The following is a 21,923-nucleotide window of genomic DNA, read 5'->3' as shown; positions in this document are numbered from 1 at the left end:
AGTTAGGCCAAGCTCAAACCATATAAGTCTAACTTTATTTGATCCATTTTTAATTCTACTTCTAAACAACATAAATATACACCAACAATCCACCTTGAGCACCAAATTTGGATAAAAAAATTAGGATTATTTAGGGTTTCGTTTGGATTAATTTTGAAGAAAAAAAAAATTCCAAATCAGTTATAAATAATTGTAGTTTAATTTGAATCGGTTTAATTAAGAGTGTTTTCGATTCAATATGAATTAATTTTGGAAGAAAAAAATATTCAAACTAATTATAAATAAAATTTTTGATTTAATTTTAATCAATTATTTTTAAAAAAAATATATCAAAATTGAACCAATTTGAATGGTATTTTGTGGTTTTGATTAACAAATTTTTTCATATTTTAAAATTTTTTAGACACGTAGTTTGATTAGTAAATAAATAAAATCATTAATTAAACATTTTTTTAATAAATAATTTTTTATTTAAGAAACAATGCTTATTAAAAAAAATTAAATATATATATTAATTATAAAAAAATAATTAAAATATTAAATCTCATGAATCACAACATAATGTAAATTAGATGGATATGATAAATTAAGTATTTATAAGGATATGAACACAAGTTGATATATTTTGAACATCTCTAGTAAAAATATCCCCCCCAAAATCTCTGTTGTCTTTATGAAAGTAATCGTTTACCAATTCGACACATTGAATACATTGTTGGACAGTGATGCTTCGACTTTCAATATCTTGGTTTAAATTTTGACATTTTGTAGTGATGCAATATTCATGTCAAATGTACATTTAATTATCATAGCGAAAAAATTTTAAGAGTCATTTTTTTTCTTTTTAAGTTATAAATTTTTCATATTAAATATCTAATTTTATTTATTTTAAATGCTATCATTTAAATTTAATTAATCTTAATTTAAGTTTGATACAAATTTTCAATATTATCGACATACTATATCAAAATAAATAATATTTTTCATGATAAGCAAAAATTTATAAATATTATAATTTTAGTTTCAATTTATTTTTTTTAAAAATGGAGCTTTTATACACTATATCAATCAGAAATATGTGTCTTGGTTGATAATTTATTTGTATTCCCTCTTCAATTTTAGAAGCACTATTTCTTAATTTTTTTTATGTAGTAAAAGAAATTCTACATCATCAATAATAAAATTATTAACGTCATTTAACTTATTTTTACTGACAAAACTTACTTAAATTTTAAAGAATTTATATAATACACCAAAAATATTAATTATGACTACATAAATATGCTTGAATTTTTCTTAGAAGTGTACGTGGCACTATACCTAAATCAAAAGAACTTCTTGTTGAAAAATAAGAAAGCTAATAAATGATGATAGTAAAGTCGCTTCTTCTATTTTTTTAAAAGGTTAATGCCATTACGTTACCGTAAGTTTCTCTTCTATTTTCCTAAATATGCATTAGACCACCCTTGTTTAAATGATTTTTTATGTTTTGCAAAAATGTTTTAAATGCCCTTCTATTAATGCGTTAACTTTCCTTAAGCTACCTCGTCAAAACATGCAAAAATATTAATAAATATTAAATTATAAAAACTAATTAACTAGTTTATATAGTTTGAAAATTTTGTTAAAGCATTTAAAGTTTGGTATATAATTAATTAATGCAAGTGAAACACATTTGAAAGAGATCTTGCCATCAACGGGCGATAGCTGTCCTTCTATATCCACTTGCCCAACATAAAATAATCTAAAAATAACTAATAAAAAGATGAGAGAGAAATAGAAATCAAACTAGACAATGACATTATTATTATTATTGAGTGTTTGTTGTTAAAAATTATAGAATTTTTTAATACATCACGTCAGTTAGAAAGATTTAAAAATAATAATTTGTGAAAAATAAATGTATTTTTAAATAATTATAAAAACTAATAACAAATTAGGCAATGTTTTTAGAAAATAAACACTTAGTTTAGTTATTATTATTATTATTATTATTGTTGATAAAATAAATAAATAGGAGACGACTTTTGGAGTTTCAACAACCGGACACAGAAGAGAAGTAGTAGAAGTGAGCCGCCGGGTTGTAAAAAATCCAACAACTCTGAATAATTATTTCTCTATTTATTCTTCCAATTTCTACGAATGATAACCTTCTCAGTGCAAATTTGAAAGAAGGAAGAAATGGGGTGTGGCAATTTGTTCTTCACAATTTTGATAACTTTCTCAGTGGCTCTCATAACATACAACATTATCATCTCTGCCAATGCCCCTCTCAAGCAAGATTTTCCAGGCCCTTCTCGTCCTTCAATTTCTGTGGATCCCCTTATCAAGATGCCACTTCACAGATCCTCTTCTTCTTCTGCTTCTAAGAGGCTTTTTCACACTGCAGTTACTGCTTCTGACTCGGTCTACAACACTTGGCAGTGCAGAATAATGTACTATTGGTTCAACAAGTTCAAGGATGACCCTCAATCTGGCATGGGTGGATTCACTAGGATCCTTCACTCTGGCAAACCTGACAAGTTCATGGATGAGATCCCCACTTTTATTGCTCAGCCTTTACCTGCCGGAATGGATCAGGTTTCCCTTCTCTTTCCTGTTATTTCTTTTTTTCATTTTTTCTGTTGGGTTGTGTCATGTTTCTCTAACATTGTGATTTTGATTATTAATAAACAAAAAATAAATAAATTTTTCATTTGGGTGTCCTCCAATTTTTGAATAAGTTGTTTAAATGCACTTATTCTTGGATAAAAATGGAATTTTTTATCATTGGGATTTGTGGGTTGGATTGTGACTTTTGAGTATATTAGTTCCTGAGTTAAATTATGAAATGCTAGTTCCTACCATAAATGGGGTTTGAATTATTTAAGGACTATAAATCGTGTTAATTTAGATCAATGATGGTTTTTAAACTAAGGTACATTTTCTGGGATGAAATTACTAGTTACTCTTTATTCTGTGTAGTCTTTCGCTTACTTATATCTGCTCTATGGCAGGGTTACATAGTCCTTAATAGACCATGGGCATTTGTACAATGGCTTCAACAAGCAGATATTAAAGAAGAGTATGAGACGTGTCACTTTAAATTTTGAGATTCAAAACTGAGAATCATTTTTGTTTTGGTTAATTTTGGTTTTGACTTATGTTAGTGCTGTGTATCAGTTACATATTGATGGCTGAACCAGATCATATAATTGTCAAACCTATACCAAACTTAGCCAGAGATGGACTAGGAGCTGCATTCCCTTTCTTTTATATTGAGCCTAAGAAGTATGAGACAGTGCTAAGAAAGTATTTTCCTGAGGAAAATGGATCAATAACCAATATAGATCCAATTGGAAATTCTCCTGTTATTGTTGGAAAGGTATTTGTCAATTAGTTTTTGGCAATAATTTTGGATTTTCTTGATTTTGGGCATTTTTTAATTTTGTGTGGAAGAATGTTAGGAACCCCTTAAAAAGATTGCTCCTACTTGGATGAATATCTCCCTGGCAATGAAGAAGGATCCTGAAACTGATAAAGCTTTTGGATGGGTGCTTGAAATGTAATTTTCCTTTTTCTTTTTCCTTCTCTTATCCATACTTTCCTTTAACCTCACTACAAGTTGACTTTTTTTTGTTATTTTGCATCATTGATATAGGTATGCTTATGCTGTTGCATCTGCTCTCCACGGTGTTCGTAACATATTATACAAAGAATTCATGATTCAGGTTTAAGAAGTCTCTCTCTCTCTTTCTGCTATCCTCTATTAGGATATCCTTTTCTATCCTATCTTATTTCTAACATTTATTGAACAAACAAGATATTAGAAGTCTATCCTTTTGTCCTAATCATATCCTTCTTTCTAGAGTAAATTTTATCTTATGGAAGAAGCTGGGTTAGAAATAGGCAGAATATGATAACATGATGTATCTAGTTGGTTATTTTAGTATGCATCAAATGTAAAATAAAATAAAATAAAATAAAAAATCTATCCTATTATTATCCTATCATGTTCTTATCCAGCTCTTATATCCTATTCTTTCATATTTGATCATGTTCACAAAACAGGCCCTAATAGATACTATATTTTTTTATAACGTTAGCCGTTCTTGGAATAGGTTCAGCTTATTTTAGCTTATCTACTGCAATAAGTGCTTATCAAGCATACAAAACCAACTGCTATTTGACATAGTTTAGACTGCACTCATGAGTGTAGAGCTTATTCATCAAGATCTGCTCTACTTAGCTCCAATTTGGATAAATTTATGAACAAACTTTTGTAGTAGAAGAAAATAAAGTGACTCAAACTTATTGAATAAATCAAAATCAGTTTATGCATTTCAACTTTTGTAGAAACTCCCTCGTCTAACTTTTACATAATAGAGCTTGGTATTCTTGCATTAGAAAAGTGTTTACAAATTTTGTTCTTGTTGATGTCTTTAACATATTATCGAAATCACATAGAATAGTGCAAGAACAATGTTGTATTCATTTTTTATTTTCTACCTGGACTTTTTCGTAGTATTACAATATCAAGGCTTTTGGTCAATATTTCATTCTTCTTTGCCTTTTATTTTCTAACATTATACTAAAAGACATAATTTCATAGTCTGTATACACTGGATTTATCCCAAACACTCCTAATTTTTAAATTTACTAACATTTGTTTGTTTATAATGCGTGCCAGCCTCCATGGGACAAAGAAATCGGCAAGTCATACATAATTCACTACACTTATGGTTGTGACTATACAATGAAGGTACTGTGTAATTCAATTACCACTCAAGTAGCTGTACATCTACATATCTCTTGTTTTGTTGCATAGACTTGTTACTCAATGTATGATGTTAAATATTTAGGGTGAGCTGACCTACGGAAAGATTGGGGAATGGAGGTTTGATAAAAGATCTTATGATCATGTTGCTCCACCCAAAAATCTGACATTGCCGCCACCCGGTGTTCCAGAAAGTGTGGTATGTTTTCACCTCCCTTTTTTTCTTGATAGTGTGGTTATTTTGGGGGGTGGGGTATTCTGGTACAGTGTGACACGTTAGTCAGCTGGTTTAGTTTATTTACTTCATTCTCTATTTACTGCTTACGGCCAATGAAGTTCATATTTGGTGTGTTGATTGGATGATGTGTGATTGACTAACCATTGCCAATCTGACAAAAAAAAAAAAAAAAAATTATTCTAATTGATCATTAATAATCTCCATAGGTAGAATCTATGAAAGCTGTTCTGGTTAATTCTTTAATCACATCTGTAGTTCTAAAGATATAGTGCGCCATTCATTTCTATTACAAGATTTGGGTGATGATACTTCGATTTTTAAGGTACATGCACCTTGTGAAGGTTGTCATTTATTTGTTTATATTCAAAATTAACATTTGCAACATCATATTTAAGAGTAAATTATGCTTCTTTCTCCTAAAATATGCTTAAATAATCACAACATATCCCCCAAAATGTTGTGATTAAAAGAAACTGAGGAATATCACATAATTTGTGGATGATAATTGATTGCTGAACCCCTTGTTAACTTGTTATTATCTTTGGGTATATATTTTGGCATGGGTTGACACATTAAACGCAAGCATGTCCTTTCGAGTTTTTTCGTATTTAAATGCATGGGTGAGAATTAGAACCATCCGGCAGACTTTTACAATTAGTTATTAACCTTGACAGGTGACTCTTGTAAAGATGGTAAACGAAGCTACAGCAAGTATTCCAAATTGGTGGACATGAAGAGCTCTAAAGGTGGTTAGTCACTGGAGACTGCTTTGGACCTATGGCCATTAGACACGGATGAGCAATGTACATACTGCTGCTTATGTACTTGTGTTGTAGAACCAAAAGTGTGATTTTCTTATATAGCTGAGGGTTACACGTGATAAAAACATGTGGATTTGTCACTGGTGCCTGATAGAATGCTTACGTTCAGCTGCAGCTCTAATATTTGGATTTTTAATTGAAATTTGCTTAACTTTATTCCATTAAGCCTGAAGGTCTACTAATTGAGCAAGGTTAAAACCAATTCAAGACGCCGGAGCTCGTTTACAAAAACCAGCGTGCAATTGCAAGCAAATTATATACATCGATTATCCTTTAAAATTTCAAATGTGCCTAGTTCACATCGCAGTAACATGAATCCACGCCTTTTCCCAGGATTTGAATTGAAGAGGCATTTTGCTAGCGTCATGAACACAACAAGATGGCCCACAGTTAATACTCATGGGTATCGAACATGCAACAAAACATTCAAGTTATTTACAATTGCCAATCAGTTCATATAACGCCTGCAATTTTTCGAATTGCAGTAACATGGAATCTTCTTTCCTTCATCTTCGTTGTTAAAATGGTAATCATACGTAATTTCTTCACCAGGGAATATGTCCCTCTCTGCAAAGAAGACAACCTTCAAAACCAAAAGCGAAGTTGTCTCATCAGTGTGCAGTCAAAATGGAAGATGCAAGCTGATGCCATATATGCTGTTGAATCTTAATTTCATCTCGGGGTAGGGATTTTCGATATTGCTTATAGAAGGGGTGTAGCTAGATTTTCATAGAAACTATCAACACATCTGAAAAACATTTAATTCTCAATGTCTTAATACGTTCTACTTTAAGAAAACATTTGCCAACAAATCCTACGTCAGTAGCCTTGTGATAATCATGAATTAAACAGCTCTAATGTAGCACGGTAATAAAGTGGTCCCACTTTTTCTAACAATCATAACCTATATATGGAAATGTTCCAATAAATTTCAGTAAATTGAATAAAATGTGAACAGCTTACCTTCTTTTTGTGCCTTACAGTAATCACCTTTGCCACACAATTTGGCTGCCCAAGTAAATAACCGTTAGTTAAAAGGCTGAATTGAAGTACAAATGAAAACAGAAGCTACTGTTGACACTTCACATCATTGATGCAAAGAGTAGGGTTCAAATATTTCGCAGCGGGTACGTGCAAATTAGTTTTTAGGACAAAATCACCAACACCCAACATTCTTAAATAATTTGACGGCACCCCGCCAAACTACTACACAAGCCATTGGTCTTATAATGCAACAACCATAAGCATAGACAAGGCATTAATGGATATATACTAAAGTTGACAAAAATTACATAAGTCAAACGTTGAAGTAAATATACCAGGCATGAGTGGTTTACAAATCGAGCAATCCCCCCTTTCCTTGTGGCATCAATAATATGCTCTTTGTCTATCCTGAAGAAGTAGCAGGCACTCTTGTACTGAAGTTTCCTTCCAGATTGATATTCATTTTCTCTTTTATCAGCCACACGCAGCCCCACAATTTCACCAACATACTCGACAACCTATAGAAGCATGAGAAACATCATATTTGCAATCATATCAGAGACACACATTCAGGCCAGTACTGTACCATTTCACCCCGGGAAATGAACCGAGAAGTGTAAAGACCAAGGGCATGTATCCTGGATTTGTATACAACAAGATGTTTCCATCCCTTTGCTTGCTTGTACCGAGCGTATTCCTTCTGCAGACAGGACAGTAGATACTCAGGAAATAGGCTGAAGCTTATCCAAAAAACTAGTATACCAACTAAGAATACAAATGTAACTTTCCATTTAAAGATTACTTGTTTTCAAAGGCCTAAGTTTCAGCTCAGTTAAAGAAGTTGAAAATACAATTACTTTTTGGAAAACTAAAATTGATCTTCATGACTTGAATGCTATTCAAATTATGGGATTTTAGGTATAGAGGGAGGAAGAGACAAAAAGAATGTAATATAAAAAACTGGGTGTGAAAAAAAAAAAAAAAAAAAAAAAAAACCCTATTGCAAATATGACAAAAGTATAAAAAAAATTAAAGCTATCTTCACCTTAGCAATTAGCTTTAATATTGCGTTAGCCTGAGATTTAAATTCGATACTAACAAATACAATATCATATATTAGCCACCCATCTTAGGAAAAGAAATTCACCTAAAATATTATTAAATTAAAACATTTTTATATTTAATAATTTTTGTAAATTAAAATAATAATAATTTTATCATATTAAATAAAACTATATTAGAGAGATGCAATTTTATAATTAAGATATAAATTATGAAAGTTTAAAATGCTATATATACAACTTGAACATACTCGACAATCATGCTCAATGTCTAAATCTGGAAATTTTGGGAGTCCATGTGAGCACAATTTCTGCCCATTAATGTGAATCCAAGCATTTAGCTGCTCCACAGGAACAAGGCATCCACTCTGGGCTTTTAAGGCTCTGTAACGATTGGTCTGAAAACCATCCCATCTCCGGCCTTTGTAAACCTACGATAATCCAGAAGGCATTTAATATCATTACCAAACCATAGGAAAATTAAAATACTAATATAGTCCTCCACTACACTCTAGATAAGTTTCAAAAATGTTAAAACCTCTGCTCTGGCACAGGTGAATTCCCTTTCTTCTTGACTGCCCATTTCATCAATAGGATTATATGCAGACTGACATCTAGAGTCAACAGCATGAAGCATGCATCTTCCATAAAATCCAATTTTCTCACCCTCAATACCTTCAGTCTCACTTTGCAACAGGTTCTGCAAAAGAAGTTGGAAAGCAATTGTCATTGGAGTTATGGTACCCTAATGGTATAGTACTAATGTAAGTTGTCAAACATTTATTAACACAAGATATCATAATAAATGTTCAAATCAAAATTCAATAAAACATGGCTAGCAGATAACAAATTTCTTAACTCATCCTAGGTACCAAACTAGTGCGAAAAAAATGCATACCAGAGTAATGCCTAATTGCCACTTTGTGAGTACAAGTTCTTTCAGGTGAAATCACAACTTCGTCAATTCCAATGATCAGCTAGCACAAGTATTTACTAAGTCTCTTAAGACCTAGAGTTAAATATATTTGTAAAACATACCACAGTACCATGCTTGGCACACACATATACACACTCTAAACTTAAAGGGAACTTGAGAAAATAAATTACTTGGTTGTATTGTTGGAGCATTGAATAATAATAAGCATCAATTAACAAATTCTTGTTATACAAAGTTACAAATCCAAAAGGCATTCTTCACTTCTTCAACTTGCATTAAAACGTGAGCACTGAAATTCCCTTTACATATAGTTTGTTTAACAAGATATAACAGAATATCATTCAATTTGACATACCCAATACACTAGCAGAAAACTAAACATGTCACCACTGACCACATAATGATAAGGTTTGATTTTATCTACGAAAATTACAATTAAAGTATGTCAAATGAACACTTCATGTTTCAACAGTCTTATTTCAAACATTCAATATAGTTTATAAATCCTCATTTTAAAGTGCCACTGAGAGACCAACAGTGCGTGAATGACTTTATATCTCTTTCTGCATGCCTCATAGACAAGCTCTTTGAAACATTAACTTCAGTGCTTACTGGTGAACTTGAGTTGAAAAAATTGTGTCTTAACTATATAGAGTATAGCTTTTGGCCTAGCAGTATATACTTGATCCAACCAACAGTTTATGTTGATAAATATGGTTATCAATCCAACAAAAACCATGCCTTATCCCACTAGGTAGAAGTTGACTATATGAATTACACGAAACTATTGACTTGGTCAAAAACCAAATTTTTAAAAGTCTAATTAAATCAAAAGGCATTTTGTAATAATTCATCTAAGGTTCTCCTTCAACCCCTTTTTACCAGACTAGAAATCGTGAAATCCACTCTCCTCACTGGTGCTTCCAAAAGTCTTCTCTACATGTGACTAAATCACTTTAAACAGTTTTCAGTCATCTTTTATATACATAAAAGGTGGATAACAATAGTAGCGTTAAATATATAATTGACAAATGTAATACAGTACTGTTATCTATTACTCCAAACTATTTGTAAAAATACCAATAATAATTAGATCAAGTCTAGTACTAGTACAAACCCAAGCAAATGTCCTAGTATTACACTGGTACTTGGCAGTATTACTGGTACTACTTTGATACAGTTCCCTAACCTAGTACTAGTATTACTGGCACAAACCCAAAACCACTAACAAGACCACAAACCCAAAGCCACTAACAATAAGATTAGTAATAGTAACATATAATACATTCCCACTCAAATCATAAGTCTACTAAGCTTTAAGATCACAAGCAGGAAGCCCAATAATACAAATAAAATAGCCCATCTCATAAAAGAACCCCAAGCAACTAGTACTCCAGAAAAACAAAACCCTGGCAACATCCCTAGGCACATCTAGTGCTTGGGATCATTTTTCTTCATGGTATGTTTGGTAAGAAAGATACATGCACATTTACCCAGATAATAGACATCATTAGCAAACCAGCTTTATAAAAAGAATATATATAGCTTCTGACAGTTTAATTAATTAAAGCCACCACATCAATGTTAAGAAGTTGTATGATATAAACTCACAAATAGGAAAATAAAGTACCTTCTGATGTGCACACCAAGGATGAAATTTGACAGAGCAATCAGCAATCCTGCACCCTATACAGGAACCACCCCATCGATTGCAAATGGAACAAACCTGAGAAGTAATGTGGTGAAAACTAGAGCAAACCAAACGCTACAAAATAATGATAAACTGCAAAATAAGTTTGACCTTGCATGTATTTGTTAAGTCAAGCTTGTAGGCACAATATATTTTTCTTCATTCTCATATTTTAACACCATTTCCTTTATTTCAACTCTAAATCGTTTTCTAAAATCTTGTGTTAGTTACTAAGCCCACATATAAGACCCAACAATCAGTCCAAGGCATACCCATATACCCCAGAATGTGAAAATGAGTGGTAAATACTAAATTAAACCTGAACCTGAATACCAAAAGGCACAAATTTGTGAAGTTATAGGGAAGAGGGATGGTTAACTTTATTAATCATTGCTTGAATTGTAACAAAACAGGTAAATGAATAAATAAAAAAGTCTGCAAGTAATTATCTATTTAATAAAAGGTCTATACCATGAGTATTCATTTTAAGAATTTGTTTGTGTGTCGTTGACAAACAGCAACACTAAAAAACAGTACAGATAGATACCATGTAAACAGAAGACGGTAATCCCACAAAGTTACCAATAATGTCCAAAGGATCAAAAAACATTTGAGAGCAATAATGCCACCATACTGCAGAAATTGGTTGGTACAACCAGCTGAGCAACATAAAGCTCCATCTAAAGTTTCTGTTAGGTACTCACCATATCTGCTTTTGGACGTGAAACACCAGATACATCAAAAGCACTCATGGTGTTAACATTGGGGCATCTTGTTCCGGGAGTCCAAAGCCCACAAACCATGTGAACCCACTGTTTAACAGTTGGATCAAGAACTCCTGCTGTAATGCTGTTATGCACCTTAAAATTAGAAGCAGAGGACAGGGTGTGTTGTTGTATGTGACTTGGTGACATTTGAAATTTCAACTGACTTTTTGATGTATCAACATTTTCAGGCCTTGAGACACATTCTTGGTTCACTTCTAGTCCAGATTTAGAGGATTGAAATGCATGTACTTCCTTTTCAAAAACTTCACATGAAGTAGTATGCTTAGGCATGCCATCTTTCTCAACATTCCACACTTTAAGAAGGCTCTTAACTATTGCCCGACTCAGTATTGCTTGAGTCATAGCTCCACCTCCATAACCACATAGGACACAGGCCTTGATGTTGGACCCACCCAAAACAAAAAGCATGAAAGTGTTAAATTAATTCCAAAATAGACTCTGATATAATGGCTATCGAAACAGAGTAGCAGAGAAAAGAAAATAGTAAGGAATAATTGGTCAACGGTTGATATCAGAATGCTTATCGGAGTGAACAGTAATAAATATACAATATTTTGTGAGTTTGTTCGGCATGGTCTGCAACACCAACGTCCATTTTTAGGCAATGTAGAAACGCCATAGCAAGCCTGATGCACCTAAAAAACAAGATATTGGAGACAGTTTCAAACTCTTAGTTCATAGGAAAATACAAACAGTTCAATAGTTGAATATAATTTTATCACTGACGTACTCTAATTAAACATTGACTACACTCCAACAAACAGTTGATTTCATCATTGCCTGAGCTTTTACACACACAGCAGAAAACATCTGAATTTATGATGGATATGCTCGTGTAATCTTGAATAGAGCTGTAACAGCAATGAGACACATACGGTAAGATTAATAACACACCCACAATAAAATCATAAGCAAATAAGACAACTTTTGATTTGCTCACTTTCTACATTTTTTGTTACACAAATCACCCTCTCTATCTTCAGCACAATTCAACATATCTTTCACCTTGGTTTCTGGCATGCATTTGAAAACCATTGTGAGCAGTCATTTCTCAGGAAAACTATTAATTACACATACAAATAGCTATATTATTAAGAAAATATGGATAAAAGAGAACAAGGTAAGAAAAGCATGGAACCATATTTCAAATGAAAAGGACATGCATGTGTATAAATAACAATATATACCATTTTGCAACAAAATAAATACTATGCTGTAAATATAACAAAGCATCACTGATATAACACCACCATCAGACTCCTGATGAATTCACACAGCACAAGTAACAAGGTTTGGTAGAATAATGACAGCCAATAAAACAAATTAGGTCACCTCATTAGTAGTTATTTAATTATGCTAATTAGTAACCCATTATTCAGTTATTTACATATATAGTTATGTTTAGTAGTTGCAGAAATAAGGCATGTTGCTTATAAATAACAGTAGAGGTCTAGAGAGAGATATATTTTCATTTTGAGAGAATCAGACCCTTGGGCATTATGAAGCATACACCCTCATAATTCTGCAGTGTTCTATCTTTGCAACTAGAGTTTATCCTTATATCTTCTTAAATAAGATACCAGGTTTCTATCCCAAAGCATATAAGCCAGCACGTTAGTCAAGGAATGAATAATAAACTAATTACTTCAAATAATCCATACCTCATCATTCTTCTAGTTTTATCAACTAATTCTACAACTTTATTTAGAAAAATAATTATGTTACTCTGCTCAAATTTACCTATAGCTGTGAGCTCATTAATGCTACGCTGTTTCCGAATTTCCTTGTTCTTCACCTTCGATGGAGCATCAGCTCTATTTACAATAATATCCCCCTGCTTAGCTTTGGTAGCTTTCTTCCCTGTGTAAATAACAGGTGGCTTGCCACCCCTCTCCAAATCCTCCATAGGGAGATCAACATCTGCTCCATCACAAATTATTGTATTTTGGGTTTCTTTATGTTCCGTAGTTTTCAAACCAGGGTTCCCACAGCATTGCCCAATACTTGCTCCAATGCTTAATGTCTTCCATTTCTTTTTCGAAGTTAGTCTAGCAATGTCATTTGTAGGGACCATACATCTTTTGGAGGTTTCAAGAACCATGCTGAGAGAGACAATTTTTGCTGGTTTCGGTACCTCTGTAGCCAATTGTCCGCTAGATATTTCACCATATTTTCCACACACTATTGGCCTAGTGATTCTAGGAGCATTTTCCTTACTGCAAGAGAATGACCTCAGCTTAGCATTTTCAGGTTCCAGTTCCTCATGGGCTGGTTTTTGCATTTGACATTGCTCAAAACAACCAGAACTGAAATCCTTTCTTAATTTCTTTGTTCCAGAAACTTCAGGACATGTGTGAAACTCAGCATCAGAATTTAGTTCTGACTCATAGCTAACTTTTGCACTGCCATGCCTGTTCAGATGATTCTCACCAGAGAGAGATTTGGATGAAAATGCAATTTGTCTTTGTTTGTTACCAGTTTCAACATAGGAAGACTTGTTAGATGATCTTTTCAGGCTAGATAAACAGCGCATCTGCATTTCTTTTGCTAAACTGGAAGATGAATTAAAAATTCCAGCACCTTCACCACCCTTTTTATGCAATAAGGAAGAAATTCTGGATGAAAATGAAGCATCTACAATCCTCAATTCATTTCTCTTTCGTTTTTTTCCTTTGAGGCCCTTCTTGACTCTCTGAGATTGATGGGTTTTACAATTAGCAGAAAAATGGTTTTGATCCTGGCCTTTCTTCCATATCAAAGAATCTAACAGTTTAAGCTCATCAAGGAGACTGCGACATGGTTGATCATTTAAGATTCTCATATAACCATTTTTCAAGTAATTCCCACAAGTTGAGCCAAGAAATTCATCACTTTGTTCACTTTCAACTACATCTGAGGACCTACCTTGATCAATTCCTGACCCTTCATCAACTAAAAGGTTGTTGACAAAACCAGTGTCTACAGGATCAACGGTACAAGAATCAACATTATTGACCTCCACAGATGCCTGACTAACAACTCGAGCAGAAGATCCAGAAGAGACATTAGAATTTTCTTGAGCTTTCCATGCATCCTCCATATCAATAGTTCTTTTCAAGCGTTTCACAGAAATGTTTCCAAGTTGAACACTGTCTTGTCCTTCCCAATCCAAACCAGTAGCCATCTGATCTAAAGACGTTGCATCACAAACTGTTTTCCTGACCTCACCTGGCACATCTCCCCATTGAGGCGTATGAGAGCCAATTTTGCTTGAGTCTTGGCCATCTAACTTCCCACTTTGCTCAAAGTGATCCTTTGAAGTATTCAAATCTCTACTGAAGGATTCAATTCCCGAGAAAAAATTGCCTCTGCAATAGTTTACCTGAGCCGCACCTGTGTACTTGCCACCCAAATGATTATCTGATGGTTGCTCAGAGCATTTTTCACACGCACTAGATCTGGCATTCTCTTTGTTTTTTCCAAGGCTGAAACATCGAATTGGGGGAGAATAAAAGGAAGAAAAATTGTTAGAGGTGTGGCTCCCAGTGGAAGGAAAAATTTGCAAATGTTAGTATAAAATCAGGCTTCTGATCTGACAAGACAGAACAAAAAATGGAAAAGCAATCATGTCCATGAATCAATCTCAACTGACATGCACATATTTGACAAGATTCCTCTGTCCCACCAATTAGCCTCATTTCTTATTATCTGTCCCACCACACAGCCTGTTTCATTTGGGATTTAAGTTTGGGTAAATAGCTTAATTATGTGCTTATTCAATAAGTTCTTATAACAAGAGCTTATGTCTTAAATCAGCCCATGGAACTTATCAAAACAGAGTAAAAATTTAATTTTCATAAGCTTCACTAGGAACTAGGAAGCCTGTTGAAATAAGCTAAAAATAACTAAAAGAACTCGTAAGCTACTTTCATAAGCCTAAATGCTCTATAAAACCAAATGCACCCCTTAGTATCTTCTTCCATGACCTTGTACGGCCAAATAAAATATAACCCTTATCCAAAACCTAATTATAGAATTAGGGGGAAAATACTCCTTATGATCCCAGAAAGATAAGCTGTGACTGAACATACTGCCTGGTTTAAAATCAAAGCCACAAAAAGATTACTTTCCAGTAAGATGCAACACAAGTATACTTATGACATAAACATGATAGTTGTCTGCAATCACCTCAAAGATGGCTCTTCATTTCGAAGATTATAGGGATGTGTACATTGTGATTCCTTCTCTTTAGAATGTAAAGGTATTGGTGCCAAGCCAGACAAGCGACAATATCTGTTCAAACCTATAAGAAATACAATAACCATTAAACAAGCATACTACAAAATATAAAATTTACAAAAATTCCACAATGCATGCAAAATCAAACTCTTAAAGTGGGGGAAAATAAAAATGCATTGTGCTTGCCTGTGAAGGAAGCCAGATTCTCAAAACTATCTGTACTCTCAGCATTCCCACTAGTCCCTCTATTTTGGTGCAACTTCAGTGATGCCCCAATAGTACCTTGTTTAGATGTTGACGACTCACACATATAATGCTGAACTTTTGAAAAATTGCAGGATCTCCCTTGCTTTTGATTCATATCATGAAAATACAGAGTATTTTGTTGCTTAGATAATTCCAGTATCTGTGTCAATGCAAGCAACCTCATGTTTTCATCAAGGAAATATGCATCCATATTATTATCCTGCTGCTGCAGCAAAGTAGGAAGATGATTTGATGAAGAGCTTGAAACCAGAGAGGGAAGGCCCTTGAAAATTCCTCCAAATGGAATGGCTGTCTCTGGAGTCATGTGATTATCTTGTCCAAGAGCTGATACATTGCTTGTACCATGCAAAAAATTTGCAGCCACAGATGCTTCTGAAGGCAAGCTTGATTCATAATTTGATTCGTATATCTTTGTATTAACAGCTGAAATACAGTTATTACTACCACCAACAGCTCTTGTCATGCAGTTTGGATATTCCACTAACCGACAAATTCCAAATCCAGAATTTATTTTGGCAAAAGTGTCTTCAGCAAATCTCACCCCTTTATCACTATCCAAATATTTATTCATCCCTGGGAAAGAATTATTTGATTGTCTTCCAGTATGATCATTACTACTACAGGGAGCATTAGTAAAACCAAACTGCATGGTACTAAAATCAGATGGCAGATTCTTTGGCATGATAGGCACGCCAACTTTCATCATATTTTCACTAGCTTTTATCTTTTCCTTGGGTTGATTATCAAATTGTGAAAACGGTAAACCCTTGGCCATACTGTTGGTTTCTGATCTAGCTTTAGGAGCATCTGAAGCACTACTGATTGCAGACATATAGTTCTTGGGTTTAAGCTGGGGCTGTTCCTCAACCATTTTGAATGCACCAGCAGCATTTCTAAAATTATTCTGTAATCCCTCCTCCCTGCTGAGGTCTGCATCCAATTTAAAAAATACATTGTTAAGTAGTTTCCTTCAAAATAAAACAAAAGAAGTAAGTACTTAATAAATAATAGAAATATATAACACCAAACAATCAGCTAAGACAAAACATTGATTCAACGCACTGCTAATCTTCTGCTTCAGAGGGTCCAATTTGGGAGGATTGGCAAGGACATTAAGCAGTGATGGTTCTATAAATGGAACTGGATTTCCTGTCTGAGGTGGTTGACCAAGCCTAAGCTCTACGTTAGAGGAAGCTCCATCTCTGCCCACAAGACCAACTTTTGCATTCTTCTTTATGATGCATTCATGGTCTTTCAGAAGGCTTGTTGGAGTTTGTGAAGGAGAGTGGACAGTTGGCATGTTTCCTTTCCTTTTTAGAGAATCAAGGAAAGGAGGTATAGGCTGACAACCATCATCCAGTTGAGTTCCAAGAAAGTTTGGTGCATTTGTATACATATTAGAATCCATTAATTGGCTTTTCACCCGATCATACAAGCTGTTTCGTGGAATACCAGAAAAACCTTTGAGTGGAATGTTGCAACCATCCTGGATTGTTGTCGGTTGTTTTCTGGACAATGCACCAATAAATAAATTGTGGTCCATATGAGCATTTTTTGGAAACATAACATAGTCAGAAACTCAGAATGCTTTCCAGACCTTAATATGACTGCAGATGAACTCAAAATATGAGACAAATCAGTCTTGGACATATCAGATGCAGATCCATTGGATTTCATCAGACTGCCTGTTGTTGACATTACTTCTGGCCAGTCCCATTCACTCTCATTCCCTGGAGACCTAATCTAAAGCATCATAAAAGTATCACCATCCAGTGTTCTCGTTGCTTCAAACACATGCAAATAAGAAATTCAACTCTCAATGCCAAGAATGATTTTAAAAGACAGGTAAAATGAATGTACAAAAATATCACGATTTACACATAAAGTTTATATTATGATTTTTTCCTAATAACCTAGCTAGAGTTCTTTCACTGCCTAAGCAATATTTACTAAGATGCCTAATAAATGAATAACTATTCCTCTGTAATGAGATTAGCATTTTCAGGTTGTCCAAAGTCTATATCTTAAGTTATTATTGTTGCTTGGTAGTTGCTATTTTAACACAAGAAACAAATACACTGACCTCAACTGATCAATGTCTTGAAAACAGCACTCGACAGAATCAGAATGAAGTTCATGGTTTGGTGGTACTATGAATGGTGTCCAAATGAGTAAAACAGGACCTTTAAAAAATGAATTTGAATATTTGATAGCAAATATATATATATGCAAGTATAAGTAACTTTTTTAAAAATTTTAAATCTAACTTGTTTGCATCATCATGTGACAATTTCCTAAGTATGTTAAATTTTAAACTTCCATTTTATTGTTTATCAAATGATATTTTGCTAATTCATGTTTACAACAGTTCATTCAAAATTTCAAATAAATACTATATATGCACAAAACTTTGGGTTTTCTTCTACATTCATGTTCATGAGCATGTATCCATCAGTATGTTTAGTGCAACATATAATAGTTTGCTTAATGATTTCCTTCCTTACCCGTCAGTGTCAAATAATGCATGCATGGTATAACATGCTACTTTCATTTTCACGTGATTCATTGGTAATTTAGCATCCTACAAGAACATGTACACATACATTTCAGATATGACCATTGACAAATTGTGGCTAGATCTACTCAATAATGTGTCAGCCTCATACTGCCACATCAATACACAGAACCACCTGAGCAACCAGTTCACTAACTTTTACCAAAAATCTGCTCATTTAACCCTGCTCAGCGTAGGAATTTATAGCATTCACACTCAAAAGATGCATCTTTTATTTCATTATTCAGTCATTTGTGGAAGAAACAGCAAAAGAAAACAGAGAGATTCTTTTCCTAGAAGTAGATAAATTCTAAATAAGTAAAACATAAAGCACACACATTAATTTCTAAGAGCCCTCAGCCTTACATATACATTATGTATCATGCCACACCAACCATTAAATAGCATGAAAGCTACATCATACCCCAAACTTCGAGAAGTATAGCTTCTGCCATTGTGAAATGGTCTCACCACTTTCCATACAAACAGCATCCCCTGGGTTGACACCATGTAACCCTGAATGCTGCAATAGCAGAACAGATGAACCATTCAGCTTTAATTATGCAGAACATGTGAAGTTAACTGTTCAAGAAGGATGTGGCTAATCATGCTAATTTGTTACATAGCAGAAATAATTTTGAAGGAATTTACCTCACAAAACTTAAGGACGGACATGTGGCAACAATGGCATGAGCAAACAATACCAAGAAGCCCAATATTGCTAAGAAGAAGATAGCCACCTTTAAATTGACAATAGAAAAGTGAGTTCTCAATATATATACAAAAGATATACCTTAAACAATCAGAACATATGTTCTTCTAGCACTCACTTTTTCCCATGCAGAACACACGAGGACACCCACTCATAAAAGAAGTTGCATACGTAGATGTGTACCGTTCCAAAGCCATGTGTTGTGTATTTTGAATATCTGAGCAGCAAACATTTAGACTAGATGCAGGGCTAGCACCTCCGCATTGCCCAGAAGAAGAAAAAAACTCCCTAGCTTTCTCACCCTGAGAAACTGTGGGCTGAGTAGAAGTTTTGCCACTCTGAATATTATGGAAGGCAAAATTATGGTCACTACTCAGACCAACCATTGCACGGGAAGAAATCTCAGGAGAAGTGTTTGCATAGCTTTGCAGCTTACAATTAATTAAATTTTCTGTTATCAGCCCCCCACTGGATGATGGGACGGTTCCACTTTCTATTGAATCAACGACAGAATTCCCAATAGCAGGAGTACAATCACCAGATGAGGTGTAAAGCTTGCGATCAGATAACTCCCGGAAATCACCCTGTAACAAAGATGGAGGACCATAAAGGAGAGATAGAAATGAATTTCCAGCATTGGCATGGCTTGATCCATGGGTGGTTGAATGGGGAAAGCTTGGGTAAAAGAGGCCTTGCTTCCCGCCAACAAATTTTGATTCTAAACCATGGGCAACTTGCGGATAAAGACAATGGCTTGCATTCATCCCCTTCTAAAAAAACACAGGAAGGAGAGTTATAAAAATAGTACAATTACTAATAAAACACATTAATCTTCAGATAAACTTCTAATTCCAAAAGACAAAGGGATCATTTGAGTAAACAGCTTAATTAAGCAATTTTTGAATAAGCTCTTTCTATATGAAGATCTATGCTATAAATTTAACCATGAAACTTATTGGAATCAGCTGAAATCAGCTTATTTTGATAAGATATATCAAGAATCTTGTTAAAATATGCTAAAAGAGCTTATGGGAATTATAAGCTATTTCCATATAGTGTCCTCCATAAGCTCTTCCAAACACTCCCACAGTGTTATATAAAAAAGGTGGACTTCGCACATACAAATCTGGAGACCATATAATGCACATGACATGTAACACAGATGCAATAACAACATGGATGCAGAAATACTGTAAATTTTAAAATAATAGGACATGACATGTCTATAATACAACATATGAAATAGGAATAAAATAAACATAAAACACAAACCTTAAAACAAAACAGAAAATCTAACTATTACTGCATTAGTTACTGCAGACATAATAAAATGCTATAACTTATCCAACTGTCTAGTAGCCTCATTTGTATTCTTATAAAAGTTCAAAAATAAAAGTAATAAAATGCTAAACAGCATCTAGGATTATTTTAAGTGTCCAACACAGGCATACTACTATTTCAAGTGTTTTTACACCTTGGATCATAGAAGCAGCTGAGAACGCTAACCCCAAAGACCAATACTATAAAAATTCCCCCATCATGCTCAAAAGAGTCTTGAAGCTACAATTACCTGATCACTGGGCCATTTATTACATTTACTAGTTAGCAGCAGCCTCCACATAAAACAAATTAAAATATATGCAGCATAAATCATTTACACAATTACTGAGATAAAGGAGCAGTGATGAACCAACAGGAAAAGAATATAATAATAAAATTTCCCTAAGTCGAATGAGAACCAAACTCTCTAAAAGGTTATAAAAACTACAAATTTCAAACTAATCGCAAACCCCTTGTGGTCATTAGTGCTTAACCAATGTCATAGAAAATTTCCCCAAGTAGATTGCCAATATCATTTCTCCATTGTCAGCAAGGATATTATTCACAAAACAATAAAGGATTTCTGGATGTTGGAGAATTCCGAACATCTTAGTTCTTATAATTTACTTTTAAACTTGAAACCAGAAAATCTACAGCAGCAGAGCCTAGCCAGATACATAATTTCCGAAGAAAAAAGGCTTTACCTCTTGCATTGTAGAAGACTGTTCAGGGACGGTAAATTTTTATTACAATTAGTATAAGGTATACACCTGATCAAACTACTGCAATACCTAAACTTAAATTTCATTACCAGTTACTAATTCAAATAATGCATATAATGTAAGCTTACACGCATTCCAAGTAGATTCCATTTCCACCGCTGGAATTCAATAAACATGAGAAAAAAGAATTCCACTATACTTGTCACATGACGTAATACATTATTCCCATTGGTTCATATAAAAAATAAACAGATATAATCACTCATCCAACATCATGAAAGCGATAAAAATCAAATACAGACATTTTACACTGTCATCGCCGTTGAACAATGCAACAGTTAATCGCATCGGAACAAGAATGCAATTCATATTTTAAAAAATACATACAACGCTTTTACCCGAGAACATTCACAAAACGCACGTCCAACATCACATTAAACCGTAATCACCGAAACGTACACAATGAGGAAGTAATCACAGTCACTGACAGAGATATAGCCCTGACAAACAAAGAAAACTCAAAATAAGTGTGCACTCGAGTTACCTGACCCCTAGGCTCCGGCGACGGTGCAGACGAAACCGTCGCAGACGTCGACGACTCAAACACCGAATCACATTGCATCTGCCACGCGCTATCCATCTCTCAAAAACCCTAACATTCCTCAAAACAACCGAAGAAGAATCACAACACTCGCACCGAACAGAGTTGCAAACAAACCACAACACAGAACCGTAAACAGAGATAACGGAGCCTGACCAACAATGGAGGAAGAACAGAGAGGAGAGAGAGAAACCCTAGAAAAGAGGGGGAGAGAGAGAGAGAGAGTGATGAAGTGAGTGAGAGCAGTGGAAACA

At 34.1% G+C, this 21,923-nt stretch overlaps 3 protein-coding genes across 3 annotated transcripts; 1 reads left to right on the top strand and 2 right to left on the bottom strand.

Annotated features, from left to right (window-relative positions):
* Positions 1-2,040: 2,040 nt before the first annotated feature.
* Positions 2,041-5,977, top strand: LOC113846642 (hydroxyproline O-arabinosyltransferase 1). The gene is made up of 8 exons (XM_027475132.1): positions 2,041-2,580; positions 2,997-3,064; positions 3,163-3,364; positions 3,447-3,544; positions 3,641-3,710; positions 4,670-4,741; positions 4,842-4,955; positions 5,669-5,977. Exons 1-8 carry the CDS (start codon positions 2,182-2,184, stop codon positions 5,726-5,728), a joined length of 1,083 nt encoding a protein of 360 aa, XP_027330933.1. The 5' UTR covers positions 2,041-2,181; the 3' UTR covers positions 5,729-5,977.
* A 64-nt stretch (positions 5,978-6,041) lies between these two features.
* LOC113846680 lies at positions 6,042-16,682 on the bottom strand. Its single transcript, XM_027475204.1, has 14 exons — positions 15,680-16,682; positions 15,443-15,557; positions 13,016-14,739; positions 12,216-12,288; positions 12,006-12,126; positions 11,824-11,910; positions 11,192-11,650; positions 10,428-10,523; positions 8,399-8,560; positions 8,112-8,291; positions 7,386-7,499; positions 7,135-7,317; positions 6,779-6,823; positions 6,042-6,398 (listed from the first exon to the last, which is right to left on the bottom strand). Exons 1-14 carry the CDS (start codon positions 16,629-16,631, stop codon positions 6,264-6,266), a joined length of 4,446 nt encoding a protein of 1,481 aa, XP_027331005.1. The 5' UTR covers positions 16,632-16,682; the 3' UTR covers positions 6,042-6,263.
* A 751-nt stretch (positions 16,683-17,433) lies between these two features.
* Positions 17,434-21,708, bottom strand: LOC113848126. Its single transcript, XM_027477514.1, has 6 exons — positions 21,613-21,708; positions 21,509-21,568; positions 19,145-19,796; positions 18,966-19,054; positions 18,739-18,837; positions 17,434-17,544 (listed from the first exon to the last, which is right to left on the bottom strand). The coding sequence occupies exons 1-6, from the start codon at positions 21,706-21,708 to the stop codon at positions 17,512-17,514; spliced, it is 1,029 nt and encodes a 342-aa protein (XP_027333315.1). The 3' UTR covers positions 17,434-17,511.
* Positions 21,709-21,923: the final 215 nt, after the last annotated feature.

Source organism: Abrus precatorius, unplaced genomic scaffold (genome assembly GCF_003935025.1).
Source record: "Abrus precatorius isolate BTA unplaced genomic scaffold, Abrus_2018 Scaffold8, whole genome shotgun sequence".
In the NCBI taxonomy this organism is placed as follows: domain Eukaryota; kingdom Viridiplantae; phylum Streptophyta; class Magnoliopsida; order Fabales; family Fabaceae; genus Abrus; species Abrus precatorius.
This window is presented reverse-complemented; position numbering and strand designations above follow the sequence as displayed.

Bases quoted from the DNA above. Each gene is read 5' to 3' on its own strand.
- LOC113846642 (XM_027475132.1), top strand. From the start codon at position 2,182: ATGGGGTGTGGCAATTTGTTCTTCACAATTTTGATAACTTTCTCAGTG. The intron at 3,545-3,640 runs GTAATTTTCCTT...TCATTGATATAG, and splicing joins TTTGGATGGGTGCTTGAAAT to GTATGCTTATGCTGTTGCAT. The intron at 4,742-4,841 runs GTACTGTGTAAT...TTAAATATTTAG, and splicing joins GTTGTGACTATACAATGAAG to GGTGAGCTGACCTACGGAAA.
- LOC113848126 (XM_027477514.1), bottom strand. From the start codon at position 21,708: ATGGATAGCGCGTGGCAGATGCAATGTGATTCGGTGTTTGAGTCGTCG. The intron at 19,797-21,508 runs GTTTAATGTGAT...GTGTTTTTTTAG, and splicing joins TGTACGTTTCGGTGATTACG to AAGGGGATGAATGCAAGCCA. The intron at 19,055-19,144 runs GTGAGTGCTAGA...GTCAATTTAAAG, and splicing joins TGTGTTCTGCATGGGAAAAA to GTGGCTATCTTCTTCTTAGC.
- LOC113846680 (XM_027475204.1), bottom strand. From the start codon at position 16,631: ATGGTTGAGGAACAGCCCCAGCTTAAACCCAAGAACTATATGTCTGCA. The intron at 11,651-11,823 runs GTATATTTATTA...TCCAACATCAAG, and splicing joins GAACAAACTCACAAAATATT to GCCTGTGTCCTATGTGGTTA. The intron at 10,524-11,191 runs GTGAGTACCTAA...ATTACTTCTCAG, and splicing joins CACGTCCAAAAGCAGATATG to GTTTGTTCCATTTGCAATCG.